The sequence below is a fragment of the Venturia canescens genome, chromosome 9, assembly GCF_019457755.1.
Source record: "Venturia canescens isolate UGA chromosome 9, ASM1945775v1, whole genome shotgun sequence".
In the NCBI taxonomy this organism is placed as follows: domain Eukaryota; kingdom Metazoa; phylum Arthropoda; class Insecta; order Hymenoptera; family Ichneumonidae; genus Venturia; species Venturia canescens.
In genome coordinates, this window is record NC_057429.1 from 8,497,397 (window position 1) to 8,509,242 (window position 11,846).

The following is an 11,846-nucleotide window of genomic DNA, read 5'->3' on the forward strand; positions in this document are numbered from 1 at the left end:
TCCAAATTTCGAAAAATCCAAAAAAAAAAAAATAAAAAATTTCTAGAGCGTAACATTTGTACAAAAATTTTGATTAAAAAATATAGCAATTAACAAAATACCGATTCCCTGCTGATTTTCTATTTATTCAATTGTCTAGCAGAATAAAAAGGTTCTGCAAAATGAAACAACGTTGAATATTCCGACATTAGCACCCGGTGAAATTTCTGTTGTTCATATTCAAAGCTGTCTCGATTATTCCAGACGATTTAATGTAATCCATCGACACGATATTGGCCGTACATTTCCACAGTTCGTTGTAGGAATCTGTGACATTCATGTTAACAAGCTCAGCCATTTTTCTCAGTCCACCGAGCGAATCCAAAAGGGCATCCATCGCGTCTGGAGTAAGTTGGGCCATTACAGAGCTCGGTGGTCGGTCGGTTTGTCTGTTGAATCAACAATTTGTTTTTTATTATTTGTCCTAAAAAAAATCAATCGTTTTCGAAAAAATCGGCCTCGATTTTAGTTTGAATTCAAAATTCATCACTATTTAAACATTTTAAACGCGATAAAAATTTTAACATTTTCATTCAAATCTGTCGGTCGATTTATCAAAAAAAAAAAGTCGAAGTACAACTCACTCATAGTTGTCCACAGGATCGATTCCTTCCTCGTATTTGTGGACTTTGCTGTACAAGTCATCCAACGTTTTGACGTCCGGCCATCGATGGGTCACCGGGGACCACGTGCTCTCGTGTGACGGCCAAACTTTAGAATGATCGTAACCAATTATGAGTCGTTTACCGGTTGCCCAAATATCGTCAAGAGTCATTCCCCATCCTTTCGTATTATTTTTCGGTAGATAATAACCGGCAAAACTTTTCTCCAGGAAAGCGATCAACTCCTCGTGATATTTGTTACCCATTCCAGCGAATCCTAGAATTACGAAATTGCCGTCGCAAAAAAATATTATTAAAAAGCCCGTGTTACATAAAAAAAAAAATGTTCCAAAAAGCCGTTGGACAATTGAATGAAATCGTCGATTGAACATTCGAAGATATTGTGCCAATTTTCCTTGATTTTTCGAAGTTTAACAAAAATATCTAGAGTCGCGGCAGCGACTCTGAGACAAGTACATTTATATATATGACGAGTTGCTGCCAGAGACTCTTTACCGGAACGATAGCGTTTCCAATTGTTTTCGAAAATTTTCAAAATTTGTTTCTTCAATAATTTATTAATTATAGCATTCCGGAGAAGATTATAAGTTGACATATTTTTTTGAATCGACGCGAATTACAATATCGCCCGGAAAATCATTTGAAAATAAATCCAAAGTGAGCGATCGAAATCGCATGATTCGCTTTTTACTGAAGAGAGACAGACCCACTTGGAAATGTCCTTGAAGAAGAGGAAAGAAAGAAAGTTCCGACGAGACTGAATAATAAAAGTGTGCGCTTTGGACTCACCAACCGGAAACTCCTGAACATCGAATATCACGATTTCTTGAGTATTGTCGAGAAATGTTTTGACATCGTCGATCACAAGTCTGAGCGGATGGACGCTGAAAAATCCATGATTGATCCACCAAAGATCTTGGATACCTGGATACCGACCGACTCTTATATCCAAGTATCTTACCCCGTAAATTAATTGGCTAAGTACGTCCTCGTCCTGCGCGTTAATAAAAAAAACAATAATTCGCATCGACAAACGAAGAAATACTTATCGAGTTTCTATTGAACTTGAGCGATAAACGGAATGCATGTCCTTGATCTCGCGCACACGGGGCCCACGTGACTCATCTTAATTCTTGCATCAGTTCCAGTGGATTATTATAATCGTGTGCGGCATTCACGCGTTTGTTATTTATCGAGATCAACTATGAATTCGACTTGAGAACTTCCGTTGCATCATTTGACGAATGATTAATTTTAAAAAATTTCGTTCTTATAGTTATTTCACGAGTTTCATTATTCCACAGCGGACATTGTTGCGGATTTACTAAATTTTTACTTGCGTGATGATGTATTTGTCGACGAGAGTTTCCATTTTCGGTTTTTCACTTTTGAAATAAGCTCCGGAGTCGTGTGTACCGGGAATAAAAATCTCGTTCAATCTCTTCGAGCCTAGAACTGATTCTTTCTCCCTCATCCAATTCGGATGCGTTCCCAAGCATTTCGTACCTTCGATCGTTCCATTTCTCATCCACGAAACGTGATATTCTGCGCAGATCAAAATATATCAGAATTATTTGTATTTTCGAGCACGAACACGAGGTATCGAGATTCAGCACGTGTAAGAACTTCTGAATCGAAATCGCGTGATTACGACAAAACCAGAAACTGAACCGTAATTGAACGTCGTCGATGACGACAAAATTTTCCTCATCAAAATTTGTTCTTCGTTAATTAAACAAACAAAATCATCCAAATACTGATGAGTACGTTTCAATACTCGCGCAGCGTGTTCGACAGGAAAAACGAATCGAATTCACAGATTTCGGTTGATTCAGTGAAAAAAAAAAAAAAAAAAAAAATGTACAAGGTCGAATTTGAAAATGAGACAAATCGAACGATTCATAAAAAAAATGAGCACTCGGACGGAAACGTATCGAATCAACTAAAATTAATCACAATTATCGAAGTGACTGCTTCAATAGTTAATTAAAGCCGTTGACGGAGGAGGAAAACTCACTCAAACATTGTTCTCGAAACGTTAAATCGGAGGTTGCAACGAATTCGCCTCGTACCCCAGTTTTGTGAAAGCCCCGTGTGTCTTTGGGCTGAAAAGTGTAAATAATTTCGGCGCCACTAATTGCCGGATGATCGTTGTGAAGCACCAACTTGTCACCGTCGAGAAGCTCCAGGATTTTCCAATAGATACCGATCTCTCGGATCATTTTGTAACTCATCAGCGGGGAGACGACGATTCCTAGTCGAAAATCCGAGTTTCCTGCACGCATGTTAATTCAATCAAGAGTATCTATACATTTGTAGGATTCGATTGATCGGTACTACGCGAGATTAGAAAATTTGTTTTTCTTATTTCGACGATGGTGACGAACCATTTGCTGTTTCAGGAGGCTCAGGTGGCAAAGGAGATCCTCGAGAAACGATTATAAACGCCGCCCAAATTGACGCTACAGCGAGGCCGTTCAGCATTTTATTAATTTAACGAAAAAATGTGAATTCCGATAAAAATAATAACTCAGGTCGTTGAGGCACGATAAGAATCGTCGGAGAGTTGGTTGAAAATTAACACCGGATATGAAACGCGACGCGGAACTCGAGTCGAGGACTGCTGCGAGGACCACAACACTCCAGTCACGCTACCACACTCGGTTAATTATTCGTGACGTAGATTTCAGCCGTACACTCCCGCGATTCCAAATTGCCTTACTATACCGAGAGCGAATGCACTTCGCTACACACACGCGCACACATATTTTTTATTCGCACGAGTCTCCCACAGATTCAGTATAGCAACGACATCGCTGCACTTCCCGTTTCGCTCTGGCGACACACGCGCGCACGCACGCACACACCACTGTGAATGATGATGAATAAAATGCTAAATAGTGCCGAATTGAGGGGGCGAGAGTAAAAATACCTTTTTGGACGAACCGCTCGAGCAGCAGATTGAACTTTACACTTTCATCATTAAAAATCGATTGCTAATTCACTTTTTCAATATATTTTCTCATTCGATAATGAAACTTTCGTAAAATGAATGTCATAAAAAAAATCATATTTTAATGACTGAACGCTCTAATTTTCATGCCAAATGAAGGCATTAAATTCGGGACTAGGAAATTTCACCAGAACCCGAATGACTACAGAGAGTCCGCGATATTAATTTGTGTTCGAGACAGCGTATGCACGGCGAAATAACGATACGCGAGATTCTTGAGTTCCAAGGAACGAGAGTTATCGGATACGTTTGTCGCTTATTATTAACAGGGTCGAGTTAGAGTCTATTTCATTAACGGTTCGTTATTCCCGATCAAATAAACTGCTTTTTCACCTCTTAACAAAAAAAAAAAAAGTTCCAAGTTCGAGCCTTCAAGACGAGCGTTTAAACTTCGCGGACTCGGACACGAGCGATTTTTTATTGCACTTTGTACAATTGACTTCGATAGACACCTATAGTAGATCCATCTGTTGAAGCCTTGAGCTCTATCATATGCTCGTGCACGAGTACGTTCTCGTGTGCCAGGCAGAGCTACAATAGACACGTACTTTATTACGGTCACTCAACCTCAATTAAGGCCAACGTTCCAATCGCAAAGCATTTTCAGACAATGTCGAAATTTGAAAAATAAATTGTCGAAAATAAAAGCAAAGATAAGTGAATTGCCGTCGTAAATCAAAGACGATGAGCCTGTAGAAAAATATCATTTTTCCCAGAGGGATTTTCATATTTGCGGGGATCTGTCGATCTGCCATTTACATTTCGATCGAAACCTTTTTTTCTGATTTTTGGAGCTCAAAGCTCGAGACTTTGTATTTAAAGGTAGGAGAGAAAATATCAAACAAATTTTGAAATAATTCTTTTCAAATTTCATATAAGAAATGGAAACTGTTTTCGGGCTCAATAGAATCAGCAGGAGGAATGTAATTAAAATATCATTATAAGCAGTGCGCGATGTGTGGAAAATATTCTAAAACTTGAACGACTGATTATGTGAAAAGAAACTATTTATCGAGAGTGAAATTTCGTTAAAAAAATCTTATGTAAATAAAAGATGGAGAAATTTTTCGAATAAATGGATTAATTTGACCAAAATTTTATAAAGTTTATAATATTGGGTTTATCATATTCCACCAAATTGTTAAGTTTTCGGGGAGATTACGATACCTGTGCATGGCCTCAAGTTATAACTATGCTAAATCCTCTCTTAATATTTGTTACATGTTCGATGATCCCATCCGCTCAGGTAAAGAAGTTTCAAACTCACCCAACAATACAAACACGTTAAACAATCCACCCTCCCTGTTTAAAATGTTATAAAAATAAAAAAAGTTGAGTGTTGTTTTTTATCGATTGGCGCTGACACCGTGAAGCCTGACACTGTTCTTTTGACTGGTAATTCAGATATATGAAGAACTATAGATAAAAAAAAAGAACTATCGATGAACAAACAAAGTTTTTTTTTGCTTGGAGACAGCTTTTTCTTCGAAAAACGTTAAATTTGTACAAAATCGGGAAGGTGATTTTCTGAGGTCTTAACCGTTGCATCTGTGTATTCGAACTAACGAGTGATCGAGGTGATTTAATAAATCATATTCTGTGGTTCGCTTGATTATATTTGGTCAAGATTTCCTCAGGTAATCTAAACAAACTTATCTTTTCTTTATAATTTACACTTTTGTTGGAGCAATCTTACTGCATTTTTGCGTGATAAACTATATTATGATTGCTCGTTCGTGTTTTTTCTCCAATTCAATTAATCTCGTAACGAAGTTCCTCCTCAAACTTATCATGTCGCGATTACTTCAACTCTATAGTGGCATCTCATCAATCGGTTCTCAAATTCTTTAGTCTTGGAGCAAGACACAGTACATCATCGTCTCACACGAGTTTCGTGACGATTCTCTTCTCAATTTCATATAAATTTCCATCTTAATCACAGTATTCTAATTAATCTTATATTTCATTTCAGAAGTCCAAAATTGTTGTGAACGAGAATGAGCTCATTTTAACTCTCCCCCACACCTGTTTTCGATGCCAGCAACGCAGAAGCGGGATGGCGAAAACAAAGGGGGATAAGGGCAGAGCCCCCCGAAAAAAAAATTCCCCAACTAATCTTCGAACTCCCGATGAGGATCCCCTAACTGAAAGTAGTCACAAGTCCTCAAGGACGCCGAAACGGCAAATTTTGTATGCTTCAATATGTTTTTATTTTGATGCAAACATTCAGAATCAATCGTCAAATCGAGGCGCGGAAAATATCGTAATCTTGCCAAGTTTTCGCGCTGTAACGCGGTTCGCTCTCGTTCGGCTTTTTCGTGATATAAATTTTAAATCGTAGTTTTTGAAATATGAAAAGGAAATTGGGTAAAAAATATTGAGACACAGCGTAGAACTTTATGATTTTTTTTGGGGGCTTTTTAATATCTTGCTTTATTACAAAACTGAAAAAAAAACGAAAAAAAATTCTGTGAGAGTAACAAACTTTTGGCTTATGTGACTAGTTGTAATACTCAGCGGCAATACTAAATTAGTGTAATGTATAAGTTGTGCACGGGTGTGAAAAAAAAATATTTATGACAGAGAGTTGGTGAATTTTCGCGAACGAAAGCTAATAAAATGATGATGGACAATAAAAATGTAAAATGAATTGATTTTTTTGGACAAACGAGATCTGTTTTGAATGAAAACGGTGAAATAAAACCAGTACCAGTATTCTCTTTACCATTTTTTCCAGATAAAAATCTTCGTATTCACAATAATCGAATGAATCGTTTGTTTCAACGAATTAAAATGATACGACGAAACGACGGTAATAGAGGATTTGTTTCTCTGCCTCTTTGTACAAAAACTTGTCGAAGAATACGCGATAAAAGTTCAATAAAATCAACAGATATACCTAGTGACAATACTATTTACAACTTTCTTTTTTTTCCTCTTTACGAACAAAATAGAGAAAAAAAACAAACAAACAAAAACATTGATATAAACTTTCGTTCGTTAAAATTCTCGACTAAATCCATAGAGACCATTATCGTTTTCATCCTTTCTTTTGTCGTAAAGTCACTTTTGTCGGCAATCTTTTGCAAGAAGAAAAAATCAACGCCAATCTCAACTCCATCAACCTTTATAATTTTTCCTTCGATATTTTTTCTCCTTTTCATTTGTCGCTCCTTCTCCTCTCTTTCACCCTCTCTTAGACACTTTACCAAACCCACACAAGGTATGTAATAATTTAACTTACGGATTAAAGGTACATAAATATTACGCTACTTTACAATTAATCTTTCATAGTCTCTGTCTTGGAAGACACGGTATGGCAGGATTTTTGATTAGGAATAATGTTTCGCTTCTTTCTTTTCTTTCCCCCATTATCATTATCATTATCATTATTACTACTCTTACTACTACTATTACTACTGCTATTATAGTTATTGTTATAATTATTATTTCTTTAACGCAGGTCTGAAACGCGATTTTAAATGATATTTGGACAATTGCCTATTTGAATGAACCGTTTACTGTGAGTGTGTATTGCTGCCGAGATGAAAATGATCGGTTTTCACAAAGTAAAACATTATTGTAATATTTCATTTCGAATTCTCTAGTTTCAAGGGTATTTTTTAAATAAATTGTGGGGGACAATATTATAGAAAAGGTGTAAAATTGATAAAATTTGGGCAGACTTCGGAAAATATCTGTTTTTTGCTCTTTTAACCCCTCAAACTTGAAAGCTGCTTGAGGCGATCAATCGGTCGTTTGGACGATGAAAATCGTGCTAGAATTTTGTTATAGCGGCGAGCTTGGACTGGAAGCAAAATGAAAAGCGTATTTCCATCCGAGGAGCAGACTCGTTCTGTTTTTCAGCACATTTCCGCCTTGAGAACATCGCGAACGACTGACAGATCGCCCCGAGTTAATAAAGATTATTTCAAAGATGCTCGATTGTTATCCTGCCATCTTCGCCTCGAATTCGCCCCTTCGCAGTCGGGCCAATGGGGTGATTTGCGCACGTTCGAACGATCGTGTATGTCATTCTGTTTTTCACTTGTGATTCCGTACACGCGGCGCGTGGGCACGCACGCACGCACGCACGCACGCGCGCACGTGTGTGTGTGTGCATTGTTAATTCTCTTCTAAATAGTAAATTAAATAAAAGTGCTTAAGGATATATTTGTTCGAGAGGATGCCGAGTGCATGTTTACACGAGAGAACAGTGAAATTAGTATGCGCCTACATTATTTTCCGTAAGTATTTAGTGTTCGAGTGGATCAGCCTTTCTAAATTACTTTTCTGTTTCTCTTGAACTTTCATTGGTCGGTGAAGGGTCAAGTGAAGAATGGGGAAAAAAAGCCTAAAAAAAGGACCGAGTGTGTCGACAGGTGAATAAATGTCCGGTGTACGCCGGGTTAATATCTTTGCTTTCTATACCAGACCATATTCTGTGGTTTTCGTTCGTTTCTCGATTAAATAATTAATTTTAACAATATTTCGTCTATAGATTAAACGACGCTCCGAATTTTCACTCGAGGCATCCGCGCGCACGCGAATATAATCAGTCCGTGATATGTTATGGCAGGTCGTCGAGTTGACCCGGAGAGAAAAAAAAATATATATCATTATGTACATACAAATATTTGTATGCCAAAAGAACGAAAGAAACAAAACGCAAAGAAACGAGAACAAGTTACAAATTCTAATGACAATTTTACTAAACGGATTCTTCGCTATTTGCTTTATCTCAATTCTCCCGAACGAGTAAGTTCGAGGTTTGAAAGAAAGATAGGTACGAACGATCCGATCAATTATTTTCGCTAACTATTGGGCCTCAGCCTCGGGAAATTCAATATCTTCCAACATCCTCGGCTCGCTGTCTTTCATCAGCTCGCCCCAGAAAATTTATTATTTTTATGCTTTTATCTTGTTCTTTTATCTCTTTACGAAATCTCGGAATTTAATCAAATAGATTAATATTGGCAATAGTCAAATATTTCTCGTCCTTTTCGTTTGCCTTCGAGAGGATGAATAATACGATGAATACGAGGGAATCCTTTAGCGTGCATCTCGTGGGTTTTTTTTCTTGCCAAAACTGTCGACGTGCGAAACGACATAACGAGCTATATATAAATCCGACGTTTAACGAATAATTCAACTACACTTATCCGACTACTATAATCTTAATGATATCAATAAAAATTAATAATTATAATCATAATAATGATATACACCATTCAGAAATACATTAATTAATCGAAAGTCCCGCACACACACACGCACACACGTTTTTTTTGTTTTTCTCTGTTTTCTCCTCGTTTTTTAAATTCTCTCTTCGTATGAATTTCTCATCTAAATTGCGAGCGTAAACTCAATTTACAACGAGAGACAATAGCCAAAAATTTTGACAAATACATAAATGTACGAACGTAAAAGAAAAGAAAAAGAAAAATAAACGGAGAAATAAAATTAGCTCGACTTCCTGCCTTAAGGCACTAAGCGGCCGCATTTACAACTAAACTATAGAAATAGAAGTTTTTAATCGCTAATCTTTACCATCGTTACGAGTAATCGTATGCTTAATTCGATCTTACGCGTTATTTCTCGCTTTTATTCGTTAAAAGTTTGCGTTCATGAGTGTTTTCGTGTACAAATATTTACATGCATATTGTTTGGTTAAAATATTTCTCTCCATTTTTTTAGACTTGTGTGCTTCATTGAACAACGATCATTCAACATTCACGATTGGAAATGTTTCGGTGACGAGAGTCTCCACTCAATTTGTCTTCTCTCCCATCAAGTATCTTATTGTTTATCTCGCGTTCACCGATTTCAGTAGGTCATGTGGTGCACTCGACTCTGTTTACGCTCTCGTCATTCGATAAGAAATGACTAGACGCGCTTACTAAACGTATACAGTTATTATTTATACAATGTACATGTGCTTTTCGCTCGTTGTAACGTTCGAGACATTGAAGGAAAAAAAAAAACAAAACGCTTTCTTCACTGTACAACATTACACTTGATTCTTCCATCGATTATCGATATTATAAATATTATTCGTTTACGTGAGTGGTTTATTTTCGTACTGTAAAGCGGAACACTTTTGGATAGTCAAAAATAGGACGTCTCGTTCGTAACATCGATGATATGTCGAAACAAAAGTAATAAAAAACAATTATTCGGTGACTGCGCGATTGCGTGGCTAGTTTTAATTTCTCTTATCGGTGATGCAGAAACAAGACACAGTTTGCGAGTGAATGAAAAAAAAACTGACAAGCGACTTCTCGAAATTGTGAAATATCATGTTGGATCAAGATTAATATTTCGAGTCGGATATTTTGTTAAGTTACGCGGAGCTCGTTTCGGGAACTGCGATCGTAATTACTCATTTCCTATTCGCAGCTGTGGTTATTTTTTCGACGAAATTTTAACAACGCGAACAAATTCTCCGCACCAAATGTCTATTCTACGTGAAATAATATCAGTCGTTTTATTACGCAAACTTTTCTCAACAACAAGAAATTAACAGATTCGACATCTCTTATTTTTTATTTTCTTTTTGCTCGTTCATGCGCATCCGATGTCTTTTATATTCTTCAATATTTATTCTCTTTCTTTCGTACTGCAAAAATAACAGTGACTGTGTATATATTCGTTATCCTATGTATTGCATTGTTGAGTCTATTTTTCAACCGGTTCGTGGCGTTTACGGCTTTTTATACAGTATTTTTTTTTGTTTTTTTTCCCCCCTTCCATTCGTATGAGTTGGGGTTCTGAAAAAATTGTATCTGCACATTCGTTTCCCGAGACGCTTGTGTACCTCGGCAAGTGAAATATTTACTGATGAAATGTCGACAAGCGATCAATGAGTTTAACAATTATAAGATAAGTATTTTAAAAATTTCATACTCATCGTCAAATTTTTGAAAAATCAAGAAAAACACATGTGTATCTAAAAGCCTCGGGTTTCGGAGTATTCTTATGTGAAAACGTAGGCAAAATCTTCATTTCTCGTTCCATCAAATATAATACAAACCGTGTATCTCAAATAATTAATATGAAAAACTCGAGTCAGTATCGAACGAGCATAATCGGAGTTTCGAAAGTCGAAAAACGAACTTTATAAAGATATTTCGATTTGTCCTTCGACTAATTTTGATCGGATTAGATTATTCTTTTTTTATGCACAAAACTTTTGACTTTATTCTGAACTGCAATGGAAATTTTGAAGAGAGCGAAAACAGCCGAGAAAATCAATGTAGTAGCCTTGTTTTTCAATATTTTCGTTTGTTTTATGATAATGAATCATTCGACTTTTAGTCGATTGTCGATTGACAAAAAATGTGCAGCGAAGAAAGAGTTGTGAAAGTTATAGAGTTTTCTGCGACACAATTATTTCGGTAACCCCAAAGTACGGATGGGTTTTTCATTATCATTTGCCTTTATTGAACCCTGGCGGATTGTGACCGGTACGAAAACCTCTTATATATCGTCGAGTTGCAATAAATCTCACGTATTTGTAGGAAGGAACTTTGGTGCAACGAAAAAAAAAAAACGTTTGAGAAAAAAAACATAAAGGAAACAAATGATGAGACCGAAGTGTCGAAGGAGAATTTCGAAATTCGAACTTCGTCTTCGCTCAAAAATTATACCCTGGCAAAAAGAAAAAAAAAAAAAAATAGGAGTGTTTGCTCGAAATGCGAGAAAAGGAATAACGAAAGAAGAAATACCCTGGCTAAGATCGAGGAAAATAAGGACGATAAATCTATATAATTGGGCCTTTTTCGAAGGAATGAAAAGAGTCGGATATGAAATCGCATATTTACGAAGAAGTACCCTTCGGCAGAGCGATGCTCGATGCAGCTGTACGATACTGAACAGTTGAAGAAAAGAGAACTCGAATGCGAGCTCAAACTGTCACGAATAATCATTGACTTTCATAAAATTGAGAAAACAAAAGAAAAATGGAAAAAAAAATTACGAAATGAAAGGAGTTATTATGTTAAACTTATTTCTAAACGAGCCACTTAAAAATCTAGAGGTTCGATGGTACGGCTATTTTCTAGCTAAACTCCCACGATAATTAGTATTATCATACACGTATACTTGAACACTGTACATGTAATAGTAAAGTATTAAAATATCCATGCTTACTTGGGACAGGTATGGCAAAA

At 36.6% G+C, this 11,846-nt stretch overlaps 1 protein-coding gene across 1 annotated transcript; it reads right to left on the reverse strand.

The window, feature by feature from the left end:
- Positions 1 to 104: 104 nt before the first annotated feature.
- LOC122416159 (uncharacterized) lies at positions 105 to 3,423 on the reverse strand. The gene is made up of 6 exons (XM_043428877.1): positions 3,050 to 3,423; positions 2,680 to 2,937; positions 1,999 to 2,207; positions 1,452 to 1,656; positions 624 to 918; positions 105 to 428 (listed from the first exon to the last, which is right to left on the reverse strand). The coding sequence occupies exons 1-6, from the start codon at positions 3,144 to 3,146 to the stop codon at positions 188 to 190; spliced, it is 1,305 nt and encodes a 434-aa protein (XP_043284812.1). The 5' UTR covers positions 3,147 to 3,423; the 3' UTR covers positions 105 to 187.
- Between the last annotated feature and the right edge of the window lie 8,423 nt (positions 3,424 to 11,846).

Coding starts and splice junctions, on each gene's coding strand:
- LOC122416159 (XM_043428877.1), bottom strand. CDS start 3,146: ATGCTGAACGGCCTCGCTGTAGCGTCAATTTGGGCGGCGTTTATAATC. Junction 1,657..1,998: donor ACAAATACATCATCACGCAA/GTAAAAATTTAG, acceptor ATTAACGCGCAG/GACGAGGACGTACTTAGCCA. Junction 919..1,451: donor TGTTCAGGAGTTTCCGGTTG/GTGAGTCCAAAG, acceptor TCGTAATTCTAG/GATTCGCTGGAATGGGTAAC.